The sequence below is a fragment of the Aspergillus caelatus genome, assembly GCF_009193585.1.
Source record: "Aspergillus caelatus strain CBS 763.97 unplaced genomic scaffold BDV27scaffold_84, whole genome shotgun sequence".
NCBI lineage: Eukaryota > Fungi > Ascomycota > Eurotiomycetes > Eurotiales > Aspergillaceae > Aspergillus > Aspergillus caelatus.
In genome coordinates, this window is record NW_022475347.1 from 30,608 (window position 1) to 46,525 (window position 15,918).

General features: G+C 47.5%; 2 protein-coding genes across 2 annotated transcripts; both read left to right on the forward strand.

Moving 5' to 3' along the window:
* Positions 1 to 1,817: 1,817 nt before the first annotated feature.
* BDV27DRAFT_145080 (uncharacterized protein) lies at positions 1,818 to 10,684 on the forward strand (the record flags this gene model as incomplete). Its single annotated transcript, XM_032070355.1, has 10 exons — positions 1,818 to 2,284; positions 2,351 to 3,578; positions 3,995 to 4,604; positions 4,658 to 5,921; positions 5,982 to 6,324; positions 6,443 to 6,529; positions 7,280 to 7,894; positions 7,942 to 9,555; positions 10,006 to 10,429; positions 10,485 to 10,684. 10 exons carry the CDS (start codon positions 1,818 to 1,820, stop codon positions 10,682 to 10,684), a joined length of 6,852 nt encoding a protein of 2,283 aa, XP_031927746.1.
* A 1,061-nt stretch (positions 10,685 to 11,745) lies between these two features.
* Positions 11,746 to 15,887, forward strand: BDV27DRAFT_172179 (CobW domain protein; the record flags this gene model as incomplete). The annotated part of the gene is made up of 9 exons (XM_032075788.1): positions 11,746 to 12,130; positions 12,188 to 12,355; positions 12,411 to 12,584; positions 12,635 to 12,880; positions 12,935 to 13,291; positions 14,119 to 14,204; positions 14,280 to 14,561; positions 14,625 to 15,071; positions 15,128 to 15,887. The coding sequence occupies exons 1-9, from the start codon at positions 11,795 to 11,797 to the stop codon at positions 15,885 to 15,887; spliced, it is 2,856 nt and encodes a 951-aa protein (XP_031927747.1). The 5' UTR covers positions 11,746 to 11,794.
* Positions 15,888 to 15,918: the final 31 nt, after the last annotated feature.

A 15,918-nucleotide genomic window follows, 5' to 3' on the forward strand; every position in this document is an offset into this window, starting at 1 on the left:
TAAGGATTCTGACAATGATGTAGTGAAATTGTTCCACGGGTGCTAACTTCTTATGATAGTTAATCTACGCATAGGTAGTCTGTTGATTTGTGTCTTTTGTATACTATTAGGGTAGTTTTGAGTTAGCACAGAGTCGAATTTTATATAGGAATGTTTATTTCATTGCAATTGAGATTGTGGCACTATCCAATTGTTACGTCCCGTCTGATCGCCAAGGATCATATAGCATAGCGGACGGACGAGTATAGACTTGGATATTGCTTTGATTTGACCCTTGATGCCAGTGAAGGAGAGTTTTAGGTTGGAGGGACAGCAGTTGCGAGATGTGAGGCAATATATGACGGAGACTTTGCTGTGACTGATGGTTATGGACAACATAGAATGTTATTGACTATGCATTTGGTATCTATACAGGGTTGGAGCCGTTCAATACGTACATAGTGACTAGACCACGATCCTTAAACGGGGCAAAGTAGCTCCGTACAGCGGGGATGCGTATCCTACCAGGGAAGTTGATATGGATTTAGGACTTGTGATATGTGTAGTTACATTTACACTAGGCCAGTGAGTGGAATCATATAGATTGTATAGTATGGAGCTACTTGGCGGTATGGTCAAGATAGTATTGCGGTTGATGGCCAGCACTGAAGCAAGGCCATTATGAATCATGAGACATGGATTAATGACGTCGACTACAGTTCAAAAAGAAAAGTGTTTGCTAATAAAGATGACTCATCTCAAAATATAGGTATTATTCTCTGTCTCCTTTATCTTATTTCATTTTATTATTTTCTTTCATTTTATTCTTCGCTGATTAATTTTCCGGCTGTAGCAAGAAAAGAAGAATCCGGATTGGGGTCCATCTTGGCGAAAGATTTGCCGTAAAGGGTAAAGACTGGTGGCCACCAATCCCGTTCAGGTAAAATTGAGAAGAGGAAAAGCACCAACTGGGTGGTGGGATCCTATTGGAGAACGTGCTGACCCCTAACTTAGGAAGTAGTCCTGGGCCTATTACTACGAACACTACAAGAAGTTATAGGGACATGTACTATAGCAAAACTACCAAATTTCTATCTATATAATCCTACTAGAGCATTTCTTTTCTAACGTTAAGCTTGGGGTATAGCATACTGGGTATGGAGTACTACCGCAGACTACAGTAGTACTTCACCCTTGAAGACAGTGGATACTCGAGAGGTGGGGCTCAAGATATGCAGTAGTCGGACTTTTTTTACACAATAAGTACAAGATGGGAAAAGTGGATCGGCGCATCTTGGCTGCCCTTTTTTGCTGCCAATGAAGACAATAGTTTAACCGTCGGAGAAGTCTGGAACGCTAGGGTAAAATTCCAGGTTCCCAGCTAGCACTGGCACCCATGATTCATTCATCTCTAGCGAACTGCCCTACTCGGAAAATACCCTCTATTCTACTAGTAGTAGTATGCCGAGATTTTGCCTTCTCCGGCCTTACTGGCCAATCAATCCTTATGTAGCCATACGGTGCGAGTAATTTTCTTTTGCGACACCTAAAATGGTGGGGCCCTGGAGAGATGATCATCGAATCTCTTTGCAACATTTGCTTACAAAAACCGAAAGAACTGTCTTATATGACGTCCAATGGCCTTAGGGTAGTGAAGCTTGGCTTCCTCTTTAATCTAGCACACGAGAACTGTAAACTGGTGCTGCCTGTAGTCGAGTCACGCCGTCTGGTATATAAATCGGTCTTCGTGTGCGATGGTTAGAATACATCAAAGTTGATTTCTCTACATTAGTCATTCCTTGCGAGGCACCAGGCTTAAGAAAGGCCGTGGACCTACCATGCCGGCCCATCTTCACGCTCACCCACATGGGGGTACCCCTCTGGCTGCTAATCATGAAGCTGAGAGTCCCTCTGATACAGTATCCTCTCCTCGGGTGTACTTGTCTCACGACGATGAAGATGCTATCGCGGAGATCCGTCGGACCTTGACTGAGATTAGCCATCATAACCCCCAACAAGGTTATCCTGAGCCGCATTCTTCCTTTGACAAGTTTTTAGAAGCAGAGTTGCAAGCCGGCCGGAAAAAGTCGAACCTCGGAGTTTGCTTTCAATCGCTATCAACTTGGGGGGATGGGGAAGAGCACACCGATGTCAAAACCTTGGGAACGGCACTGTGGCGCACATTGACATTCCAAGATGTCTATGAGTGGACTATTCAGCCCTGGCTTTCTAGGAAGGAACCACAGAGCGGACGTCCGTTGATTCGCGATTTCTCAGGCGCCGTTCGAAGTGGTGAGATCATGCTGTAAGTACACCTACGTCTGTATGGCAATGTACCGAGGAATATGTTCTCAGACTCACGACTCGTCAGGGTGCTGGGACGACCGGGAGCTGGTTGCTCGACATTTCTTCGAACAATTGCCGGCCATCACTCTTCGTTCCTCGGAGTAACAGGGTCTTTGGACTACTCTGGTCTCAGCCTAGAAGAGGTTAAAAAGCACTATCGTGGCCAAGTGGCCTATGTCCCAGAAGACGATGTACATTTCCCTACACTTACAGTGCAGCAGACGCTGGAGTTTGCACTCCAGAGTAAGACACCCCAGAGATACCAAGACCGGATTTCTCGTTACCTTGAAATCTATGGCCGCGTGTTCGGTATGTCCCACACGATGAATACACTGGTCGGTAACGAATACATTCGGGGTGTTTCTGGTGGAGAACGCAAGCGTATCTCAATCATTGAGTCCCTCGCAACGGATTCTTCTGTTTCATGTTGGGATAATTCCACCAGGGGACTTGACGCTTCATCCGCTTTGGACTATGCTCGTAGTCTCCGAATCATGACTGATACATGCGGTAAGGCTACGCTAATGACACTGTATCAAGCATCAGACGCCATTTACGACCTGGTTGATAAGGTTCTTTTGATTGACGAAGGGCGCATGCTCTACCAAGGCCCAGCTCGGGAAGCAAAGCGTTACTTTGAAGACTTAGGTTACGCGTGTGCTGAGATGCAGACAATCTCGGACTTCTTAACGAGCATAACAGTGCCTGAGAGACGCAGGTTCCGACCGGGTTGGGAGACCCGAGCCCCTAAGGGACCCATTGAGCTGGAGGAAACATTCCGCAAAAGCCCAGCCTATCAGAAGGTCCAGTATGATGTACAGCGCTATGAGGACCAACGCCTTGGCGGAAAAAGTGTTCGGTGCTCGCAGACTGATTCGGACGATGGAAGTCTGGAAGACTTTAAGAAGGCTATACAGACAGACAAGTCCCGTTTTGTCTCTCCTAAATCCCCGTATACGATCTCCGTGTTCCGACAGGTTGTGCTTTGTGCAAAGCGACAACTGTGGCAAATCCGGGGACATATGTCTCCTTTATATATCAAGATCATATCGTCTGTTGTCTATGGGTTGCTGGTTGGTTCCATGTTCTATAGCCAGCCGCAGACTACTGCAGGGATGTACTCTCGGGGAGGAGTCATTTTCTACTCCTCCATCCTGCTCGCGTGGCTCCAGATGTCCGAATTGGAAGAAGCAATGCAAGGGCGGGATATTCTCAGCCGTCAAAAGAAGTTTGCGTTTGTTCGACCCAGTGCTGTATGCTTGGCCAGAGTCATCACCGATTTCCTCATAGCGGCGGTGATCACGTTTCTGTATTTGATCGTGGTCTACTTTTTGTCTGGCTTGCGGTCCGATGTAGGTTGCTCTTCTGTGTCTGGGATGAAAACTCTCACTAACTGTTTAACCAGGCCGGGGCTTTTTGGATTGACTTCTTGTTCATCTATCTATGTACCATCTGTTTAACGGCTCAGTTCCGATTGTTCGCCGCGGCGTCTTCTAACTTTGAAGTTGCTTTGCGGTACTGTGGTGTATCTGTACTGTTCTGCATAGTTTTTGGTGGCTATGTCCTCTCAGTAGACAGGATGATAAAAGACGTTCCTTGGGTTGGTTGGATAGCGGTAAGAAATCCAGAGGGATCCCAGATTGTGCTCGAGGCTCATTCCACTCTTTAGTATACTACTCCAGCTCTTTACACTTACGAGGCAATGATGGCAGCGGAATTTCACAATTCCAACTTCACTTGCGCACCAGAATCTGTTGTCCCTTCGGGTGCCAACTATACCGATATTGCATATCAGACTTGCGGCTATCCGGGAAGTCAGATCGGAACGACTATCGTGAACGGCGACGACTATTTAGCAGCCCAATACGGCTTTTCTTTTGGTCATGTCTGGCGCAATTTTGGAATATTGTGTCTCTTCACCGTGGTCTACATCATCTGTACTTGCTGGTTAAGTGAAATCATGGAATGGGAGCCGGACAGTGCGGGCCCCATACAGTATAAGAAGTCGCGGAGAAATTCAAGACGAACCCACAGGGGAGGATTGGATGAAGAAAGCAACCCTGTCCACCGCGATGTAACCCTCCCTGCTGCAGCAAACAGTTTTGAAAAGTCCGGCCAAGCCATCACCGGAACAATGTCTACATTTACTTGGGATAATTTGGAGCTGTTTGTCCAAGTTGGGAAGGAGACACGAAAGCTGCTGAATGGAGTGAGTGGCTACTGCAAGCCCGGAACCCTGACAGCTCTGGTTGGTGCCTCTGGAGCGGGAAAATCAACGCGTAAGGCTCTGTTTACTTCCTTCTAATCCATGTTCCCCTGCTAACGACTACAGTATTGACTGCCCTGACTCGGCGACCAAATTCTGGGAAATTGACGGGCACAATGTACGTCGACGGACAGGCTGTTGATGAGTCATTTAACCGTCAGATCGGGTACTGCCAGCAAATGGATATTCACGATGAGAGTAGCACTGTTCGCGAGGCGCTTGAATTTTCAGCGCTGCTGCGCCAGAACCCGGAGGTGCCTGATACAGACAAACTCTCGTACGTAAACACAGTCATTGAGACACTTGACTTGATCGAGTTGCAGAATGCCCTCATCGGCTCTTTAGATATCGAAAAGAAGAAACGGGTCACTATTGGAGTGGAGCTTTGTGCGAGGCCTGAGTTGCTACTCTTCCTGGATGAGCCGACCAGTGGACTTGATAGCCAGGGTGCTTCTAGCATTGTTGCTTTGCTGAGACGGTTGGCAGACCAGGGACTGGCTATTCTTTGTACCATTCACCAGGCAAATCAACAGCAATTCGAGGAGTTTGATCGAGTCTTGGCCCTCAGTCCTGGTGGAAGTACCTATTACTTTGGGGAAGTAGGGGAGTCCGGCTGTTCGATCTTTGAATATTTCTCGAAGAATGGGTACAAGCCAGAGAATGTGACCAACGCAGCAGACTACTTGATCGAAGTTGTCGTTGGGGGCATGAAAGACACCGCGCACCAAGTCAACTGGGCTGACGTATGGAACCGATCCGCGGAAGCCGATATGGTCAAGAAAGACATATGCGACATCCGGAGTAAAGGAGTTAAGGCTGGTGTCTCTCGAGATGCAAAGGAACTCTCCAAGCCGCCACTTCACCGCCAGGTGGGCCTCTTAACCAAACGTACTTTGCGGCAGTTCTGGCGAAGCCCGGAATATCCCTACTCCCGGCTCTATGCGTCGTTCCTCCACGCTCTGATTAACGGTCTCACTTATCTGCAGATTGGGAACAGCTCAACCGATCTGCAATCTAAGGCCTTCTCATGCTTCTTGGTTCTGATGTTGGTACCTGAGTTCATCAACGCCATATCTATGCGGTTTATCATGAATCGCGATATATGGAAGGCACGCGAAGGTCCTAGCGGTGTCTATGGATGGGTTGCATTTTGTACAGCGCAAATCGTATCTGAGATTCCGTACGCCGTTATCAGCGCTGTGATATTCTATGTACTCTATTATTTCATTGTCGGACTCCCCCTGGGCTTTGCAGCCGGATATAGTTTCTTGATGTTCTTCTTGTTCTTCCTGTTTGCCACGTCTTGGGGCCAATGGATTGCAGCGCTGAGGTGAGCATGCTTACAACTGGGATAATTAATGGTAGACTCCGTGCTGACAGATGACCACAGCGCTGACTCTATGGTGGCTGCGACCCTCATGCCATTCTTCATCATCATGTGCGAGCTGTTCAACGGTATCCTTCAACCCCACGAGAACATGCCCGTGTTCTGGAAGTACACCATGTACTATGCCACACCCTTCACTTATTGGATTGGAGGTGTCCTAACGGCTGTCCTACGTGGTATGCCCGTCCTCTGCGACAGCAGCGAATTAACAATTTTTGAAACCCCGCCAAACATGACTTGTGGAGAGTATGCAGGCCCGTGGCTTGCAGAGCACGGCGTAGGCTACCTTTCCAACCCAGATGACACAAGCAAATGCGGATATTGCAAGTATAGCCATGGAGATGATGTAAGTGGTCCTGTCTTTTTTTATTTTTTTATTTTATTTTTTTCCCTCGCGACTTTCTTTGGGTGGATGACAATCATGGCCGATTCAATATAACCGTCAAACTAACGATACTGCCTAGTATCTGTCTAATATTGGCTTGGACTCGTCGAAGATTTGGCCGTACTTCGGCATTTTCTTGGCATTCGTGATCTCGAACTATTTGATGGTCTATGTTCTTGTGTATGTGCGATCTGTGATGAAGCCTTTCTTGGGGCGTAAGTAAGGTATTCGATGAGTTTATCTGTTCATATTGATACAGTGAAGTATATAAACATAATATCAAACCGTGGAAGAGGCTAGAGCCTCCTGGTATGAATACTGAGACCTTGCTACGAAGCCATAGGGTTTGCCATGGATCATCATGATTCATCAGCCAGGGAACCTCTTTGTATTATATACCTTTAACTAAAAACGCGAGTATTCACCTATCCCAAGCATTAGGAAAGGAGTGAGTAGGGATACCAAAAACTTCCCATGGGCTCAGAGCAAAGATATCATCACATTGTTCGAGGGACATTACGAACTAGGAGAACATGGAATCAATCCATGATATACTAGTATTCCAGATCAGGCATCTGTCTTTGAACTGCCTCAGGTTGGAAGAGACCGGAAGCCGGTGATAATTACTTGAGTGGGATTCCCCGAGCCGCTTATCTCCGGATTTGGCCCAAAAGCGTAAGGCCGAAGGTGGATTTTGCTCCGATCGTGACTTCATAATAGATGATCAGGCCATCGGAAAGAAAGGTTTCTTCTTCTTGGTTACTATTATTATAGTATAATCATTAATCTGATAATGTGTGTTGGATTTGACACCGACTATCCCTTTTCTCTCTCTTAGGTGCCGATATCTTAACGTATATCCCCTCCGCAATACTGAGATATCTCTTACTTGAACCAACAAATGTTCACGCGATAGACGCCCACCGCCAATATGTACGAAGATCGCGAATCAGGAAATCATAACGAACAAACGTCAACATCACCGGACTCGATTTTAGTACCCCGACGGCGCCGACCGGCTCTTTCTTGTACCGTTTGCAGACGCCGCAAGCTCAAATGCGATCGAGCCTTACCGTGCTCGCAGTGCGTCAAGTCGAAGACCCCCGACCTCTGCGTTTACTCCGGACCCGCGTCGGGCCAGCCGTTGGAGACTCGACCGATTCGCACCGTTTCCGACCGGGCCAATATGCCCAGTAATCACACCAGTCCAGCCCATAGTGGGCTCTACGTCTTTGACTCGCGGCACCAGTCTACAAACCGAATCACCAAGCCCAAAGGGCGCCCTGAGGAAGTGCAAGAACTCCGACATCGCGTGCAGGTGTTGGAAAGTGCATTGTCCAGAGCCGGGTCGATCCAAACGCCGGACAGTTCGGCGTGCGAATCTGTGTCAGACTACGCGCCCCGGATAACTTCGGATTCTTTACTTCTCAGTGAGGACGTCAAGTATCTACCAGGGCGAGCATGTTTTAGGGGGAAAAATGGGAAGACCAGATATTGTGGACGTTGTCATTCGGCACTATCTTTTTCATTTGTAAGTGGCCACGAATCGCGCAACGTTCTCGTGCTAAACAACTACAGTTCAAAGATGTGGCCTCCTACTTTCAAGACCGACGCTTGCAGAAGAAGTCGAAAAGCCCGGAATATCTCAAATTGAAAAAGTTCAGGGGCGAAATGCTATCCCGAGAGAAGCAAGATCATCAGAGGGCATACCGTGAGAAGGCTTTCACGCTGGAAGAGATGCTCCCGCATCGGAGAGTCGCCGATGAGCTAGTCAACTTGTATTTGTCCACCTTTGAAACGACATATCGAATCTTGCACGTTCCGACATTTCTCAAGCAATATGAGACATACTGGGCTGGTACCGAAACTACCGATATGGCCTTTATTGCCAAACTTCTGGCGGTGATGGCTGCCAGCAGCTGCTTCTTTAGTCCAACAACGAGGCTCAATGAGAAAGACACTTTGCATAGTGCGGCAGGAGGGTGGATTATGGCAGTTCAATCTTGGATCTCGTCCATTAACGTTAGCTCAACGATTGACTTCAACATGCTGCAGATCCAGTGTATCTTGATCCTCGCACGCCAGGCTGACGCCACAGATGGGGATGTTGTTTGGATCTCATCAGGCTCTTTGATCCGCTCGGCCATGATGATAGGGTTGCACCGAAACCCCGCGCGCTTTCCAAAGATGACTAGGTTTTGGGCTGAGATGCGTCGCCGTCTGTGGGCTACCATCTTGGAGCTGGATCTACAGTCAGCCTTGGACGGAGGTATGCCTCCTTCAATCGACTTAGACGAATATGATTGTGACCCACCATCAAACTATGAAGATGAAGACTTGACGGAAGATCTGACAGAGGACGTTATCCCGAAGGATGCAGCGATGATAACACGCAGCAGTTTCCAGGTTCTGCTGTCGCGGTCGTTGCCGTTGCGTGTTCGAGTAGCAAAGTTAGTCAATAGTTTGAAATTCGCTTTGTCTTATGACGAGGCATTGCGCCTGAGCGAACAACTGGTTCAGTACCGGGATAATGTCTTGGCGCTGTTCCCTGATAACGCGTCCACATCCATTTCCACTGAGAGCCTGCAGTTCACGAGGTCGTTCTTAGTGTTCATCATGGTCCGGTTTTTACTTGTTCTTCACCGTCCATTCTCTCTCAGTGTGCAATTGTCGCCCAAATTTTCCTATTCACGAAAGATTTGTCTCGAGTCATCTCTGGAAATGCTTTCTCAGTTAGATGCTCCCGCTGTTAGCCTCCCAGAGGCACAAGCATGTCCACATCTAGGACAGCTCAGTGGCGGGATGTTTCGCGACGAATTTTTCCACGCTGCGATCACCGTCTGTGTGGAGGTTTCCCTCCAAGCCAGCGAATTCTCGTCATCGAAACAGCCTCCTGGCCAGCTTAGCTCACTAAGTTCGCTGAATGACTTGGTACGGTCCCAGCAGGATGTCTTAGTCCGTGCCGTAGAGCATACGCTGGACACCTTTGGCAGCCGAATTTCGCCAAGGGGGAAAGGGTGCAAGGCATTTATTTTCCTTGCAATGGCTCTCGCATCCGTCAAAGCGCGCCTGAATGGAGAGGATGCCTTCAGAAAGGTCGAACAGGTTGCTGCAAAATCCATAAAGGACTGTGAACGGCTGATTCGGGGGAAAGCATGGATCGATATCCGAAGAGAAGAAGGTCCCGTTGTGGTAAATATACCATGTCTCGTGCGCTGGCTCCTACTAATTCAGATATAGCCGGATACCTTAACACCTAGCTTGAACTCTGCGGCTCCTGAGATACCGTTTGATCCTGCGTTGGTTCCCTACGAGTCAGCTTCTGTTTCCGTAAGGATATCCTCACCCTATACTCTATCTACCTTGGCGGACTAACAGTTAGCGACCAGCCACTCGACTTTGGTAACCTGTTTGACTCGGCTGATTACGGATTTCCGGAATTATGGAATATAGACTTTTTCGCAGGATTTTGAATGTTCTCGTGAACGCACATGAATGGTTTACTTGTTAGTTGACGCACGTGCGCTGGACGCTTGATGAGTCATCGATGTCACTGGCCCGCTTTTAGCATTGTTGTTATTGTTGTTGTTGTTCTTGTTAAAAGGGCCACTCTTCCTCCCTACCTACCCTAAATCATACTAGATACCCCTCCGAAACCAAACTCCAAACTTTGATAGAAGAGAACTTGTATATGCTCAGCATGTCGTGAGTGTGGAATGCTCTGAATTAATATATGTCACTCTGCAAGTTCGCTGCAATGTTAACACCAACAGGACCGTCCTGACCACTCTTGGTCTTCGGGCTGCTCCCGGGGAACAGGCCTCCAACCATGCCGTGGCCTATCTGCTGGTCAACTGGCTCATCTCATTTGGCGTATTTAGCACGCGGCGGGAGAAGTTGAAGCTCGGTATCGATCACAACCAGGCCCCTCGTGAAGACCTTGCCACATTTGGAGAGGCAGCTGTGCAATCAGGCAAGATCACACGGCAAACCTTGAATCGACTCAAGCGGCAGGAAGCCATTATGGCCAATTCAGCGGAGCATTACCCGTTATTCGTAGCTGCAAGTATGGTCCTTGCCCAACATGGTGATTTGACCTAGATACATACTGATCTGCCTAGTCCTTGTCGCTCTTCACGCGGGTGTGTCCAATGATATTATTAACCGCATTGGACTATGGTATACGGTGTCGCGGCTGGCGTTCGGGCTCTGCTATAAGCACATTGAGTCTCTCAAACTGAGCTTTGTTCGTTCGTTCTTTTGGTGGTCGGGCAATATTTGCTGCTTCACCGGTTTTTGGTTTGCCTCGAAGAAACTGTGATCGTACTCAATTTCAGAAATCTTCGTCTTCAATTATTAAGACAACGTTTCCGCCATTACCAGTCCCAGGGTACGTATGAACATATGTATGTATCTTGAATGGTTCCCTCGGTACCACCAAGGACCAAGGACCAAAGATTACTGGAAATCACAATGCAGATCTGTTGACCAGCTTCGGATAAGTGGAGGTCGATACGAGTTTCTTGAACTTTCCATTGAGTCCAGGAAATTAGATCACTTTCGGATTGTGGGGCTGTGATATGTTGAAGGAAATGATCTTCTATGGATATGGGGCGCTGGTCTGGCCAAAATACAGAGTAGAACTTCCGATATTCGTCGGCTCCATGTTGTAATTATTTGCCTAGTTAGGATTTAGAATGGTACCTGAATCGTCCCGTGAAGGTGTTTGAGATACACAGCCAAGGCGTCTTCGAATTTTTTTTTGTTAAGGCCATTTATACTTATTTTCATACTCATCTTTGATATTTAATTGTCTTTATAGTGTCTCCACTCTCCCTTCTCCTCGCTTTTGGTTGGTTGGTGAGACGTATTCGCTGACGACAGTCAATTAATAGTAATCGCCCTGATTGCCAAAGCCATCCCCCTCTAGGAAAAGTGATAGAAGGCCACAAACCAACAAATTAACGGCATTGGTACAAAGCTTGATCTCCCATAATGTCTAGTGATCTCACGCTCAGGCTGGTACTTCATTTGCAACTGTGTGGTATGAAGAATATCCGATTGGTGGAAGTATAAAATCCCTCCCACCCGGCGAAATTCTGGCTAGTCCAGAGCTCCATAACAAACTATACCCCGGACCCCCAGATATCTCGACATCGCATTGTGATCATATTCCCCCGCGATGTGGGGAAGCATTCGATGGCACGATAATCCCAGAGGTGGAGCCTGATATCTTGGACACAGATGAAGTCAGAAACGGAGCTATCCTACAGGCGGAGAAACTTCTCGTTGGGTTCCTTGAGGTGTGATTTACTTGGTGGCTTGGGTGATAGAAGCGATTGAAATAATGAGTCGTATAAAAGGGGCCTGTCTCCGGACGTCAAGGGTGTACAATCTCTGAGCTCTACGGATCAAATCAATTAACAGCAGCATGAAGTTCTTCCTTGCAACTCTCTTTGTGAGCGCCGTGAGCAGCATCGCGGTTGACCAGCTTATCCCTGGAGCACAGATCATCTCTGAGAGCGACAAAAGGGGCTTAGAGCGTGTTGGTGGCCACCATGACAAGTATCATGACCGTCGCACAATAACTATTCGACCTTCCCGGAACGATACCGATGATGTATCGAGGGACTTCCTTTGGGGCATCAAGCATGCTAACCATGGGGGACGACTTCTTCTCAAGAAAGGGGAGAAGTATGTGATTGGTAGAAAACTTGACCTGACCTTCTTAGACGATATTGAGGTGCAACTGGATGGAGAATTGAAGGTATGTATTCTTTGGTGTCTGAAGCCATGTTTTGTAACAAGCCCGCTGATGTAACAGTTCACGGATGATGTCTCCTACTGGCAAGAGAACAATTTCTATTATGATTTCCAGAAATCCATTACGTTTTGGCGGTGGGGCGGAAAGGATATCAAGATCTTTGGAACTGGCTTGTTGAACGGAAACGGCCAGAGATGGTACAACGAGTTTGCAGGGCAGGAAATTCTGGTACAATCCTTGAATATCATAGGTGTCAAGTGACCTTGCTAATGAATGATATTAGAATCCCGACAATGACTACTATCGTCCAATCCTCTTCCTGACCGAAAACGCAACCCGGATTTCTGTTGAAGGCATCACGCAACTGAACTCACCTTGCTGGACCAATTTTTTCATCCAGTCCAAAGACGTCTCATTCGATGACGTTTACATCCATGCATTTTCTACGAATAAATCGGTGGGCCTCTCTCTCTCTTCCCTCGTCCTGTTTATTAACCGGCAAAGTAGGCCTTACCTAAAAATAGCGACGGCTTCGACTCGCTTAATGTTGACGGGTTGAAGGTCACAAATACGCGGGTCGACGTTGGAGATGATTGCTTCTCGCCCAAGCCAAACACCACCAACATCTTCGTGCAGAACCTGTGGTGCAATAACACCCATGGGGTTAGCATGGGCAGCATCGGACAGTATCCAGGGGTAATGGACATTATTGAACACGCGTACATTGAGAATGTAACCTTGTTGAATGGGCAGGTAAGTCTGGCTTGAAGATGGAACCAGGTGCGATGTCATTACTAATAATGATAGAACGGTGCGCGTCTTAAAGCGTGGGCTGGCCAGGACGTGGGCTATGGTCGAATCAATAACATCACGTACAAAAACATCCGCATTGAGAATACTGACGCCCCAGTCGTCCTTGATCAATGTTATTTCGATATTGAGGAAGCAGAATGTGCCCAGTACCCTTCCCAGGTGAATGTGACCAACATTCTCTTCGAGAATATCTCTGGCACATCGTCCGGGAAGAATGGAAAGGTGGTGGCCGACCTTGTGTGTTCGCCAAATGCGGTGTGCTCGGATATTCAATTGAAGAACATTGATCTGACTAGTCCTTCTGGAAGCCCACCGGTGATTGTCTGTGAAGGGGTCCAAGGAGACATTGGGGTAGAATGTCAGGCTTCAGCCGACTGAAGTGTAGACTAGCCATGCGAAGGATATGGTTTTCAGACCATGTAGTGTCAATTACCAAACATCTTTCTTTTCTACCTTGGCTTTTTGCTCTCTCTCTCTCCCCTTTCCCTAATTAAGTCATTCCATCCTTTCATCCCCACGTTAATGTCGCTGTTGTCCTTCCCTGGTGGGGTGGTTGTTCCCGCAAGGTACGTGTCTCACCCTTCGATAAATTCTTTTTAACGTCCATGCGATACCTACCACGTATAGAAAAGAAAAACTGCTAGAGCCAATGGCAATGACAGTAAAGCGTTTTCGTCATCAGTTGTCCATTAATCATTGCAATTGGTCGGTTATGGGTGAGGACCTTGTGCCCGTCGCGAATACAGGTACCTTGCAAGACGTTTTTCAGGGCGTGGATGGAGTACCTTTGGAGTCGGAATGGAGACCTAACCTCATAGACCAATCGCAGGTACGATTATAAATCATATCTCTATGTATAGTTGTGAACCTTGGGGGTGAGAATGTATACCAGTATATAAGTATTTGTACATAGGATCTGGTGATTGAGAGTCTTCTCCTTTTAATTCTTAACTCTTTTTGGTGACTTTAGTCCTATGCTACGAGACTACTCAATAACCTACCAGAATGACGATCAACTCAGGCCCAGAAACCCTCGCCTTTCCTGTGCCCAACAACATCAATGGAGCCAAGGGATGTCGACAACTTCCGGTCACACTTCTTTCGGGGTTTCTGGTACGACGAGCATCTATAACCCCCTTACGTGTCGCAAGGAAGAGGCTAATGATAGGGTAAAAAAGGGTAGCGGAAAGACAACTCTCCTGGAACATATTCTACAGTCGGACCATGGATTTAAGATTGCTGTCGTTGTTAATGACATGAGCAGGTACGCCTTTGACACAGTATCACAATGGAGACCCCAGCACGAAGGGCACATTAACCCTTTCTAATGAACGTATAGTTTAAACATAGACGCAACCCTCATCAAAAACCACCACGTGTCCCAAACAAAGGAAAACCTCATTCAACTACAGAATGGATGTATCTGCTGCACATTACGCGGAGACCTGCTAGAAGAACTAGCCCGACTTACGAAGCAGGACGATGTGCAGTATGTCGTGATTGAGAGCACAGGGATTAGCGAGCCAATGCAGGTCGCTGAGACTTTCACAGCGGAATTTAGCGCTGCGATGCTCGAGGCAGACGTTGCTGACGAAGAGGGGAAGAAAATCCTCAACCAGATGTATCTATTTCCCACATCCTCCATGTGTACAATCAACGATGAGTTGGACTAACCAAGCAACAGTGTCGAATTAGGAGGCCTGCATAACCTAGCCAAACTAGACACAACCGTTACCGTCATTGACGCCTTTAACCTCCTGACCAATTTCGACACAGCGGAATTTCTCTCTGATCGCTATGGCGGACAGGTTATTCCTGAAGACGAAAGGACCATTTCTGATCTTATGGTGGATCAGATCGAATTCGCGGACGTCATTATCATCAACAAGATTGAGACGGTTGACGAGAAGACTCGCGAGAGGATCAGGTCTCTTCTAAAGCTCCTTAACCCAGACGCCAAGGTGCTTGAAACAAGCTATTCAAAGGTCAATGTCAATGAGATATTGGATACGGGAAGGTTCAACTTTCTCAAAGCGGCATCAGGTGCCGGATGGCTGAGGAGTTTGCACGAGATGACCAAGAGGGAAACTGGCAATGGGGAAAGGCTGGCCCCTGTTCCCGAGACCATTGAGTATGAGGCTTGCTAACCCCTTTCCTTCCTATCCATCAAGTCTAATAATTAAGCAGGTACGGTATCAACAATTTCGTGTACAAAGCTCGCCGCCCATTTCATCCGCGGCGACTTTTCAGTTTGATACATGACAAATTCATTGTCCTCCAGAATGTCGAAACACAAGAAGATGATGGAAGCGAGGAAGATGACGGAAATGAAGCTGAAGACGAGGACGAGGAGGACGAAGATGATGAAATGGAAGATTTCCCCCAGCCAGATCCCCAGGAAATTCTCTCAAACAAACGCTCTCACCCTGTCTTCCATCCCATTTTACGCTCCAAAGGTTTTTTCTGGCTTGCCACTCGCCCGTATCAATTTGGCGAATGGAGCCAAGCCGGTGGCATGCTCACCATTGGGTGTGGTGGACCTTGGTTTGCCGAGGTACCAGACGAGGCTTGGCCGGAAGATGCAGATGTGAGGAAGTCCATTGAGGACGACTTTCGTGGGCCATGGGGAGACCGGCGACAAGAAATCGTGTTTATTGGGGAAGGAATTGAAACGAGTGCCATTACGGACTTGCTAAACGAATGCTTGTTGAACGATGAGGAGATGAAAATGTGGGAGGGCATTATGAAGAAGAAGAGATTATCTAAAGATGAGAAGCAGGAAAAGATGATGCAGGCGTGGGAAGATGGATGGGAGGAATGGCCTCCCTTGGAGGAGGAAGAGGATGAGCCTGAGCAGGAAAAAGGAAAGCATCGCATCAGTGAGCACTTAGGGCATGGACATTCTCATAATCATAACCACTCCCACAGAAAGGGAATAAAAGCATAGATACAAATAACGTTAAGATGCAGCTCAGCTG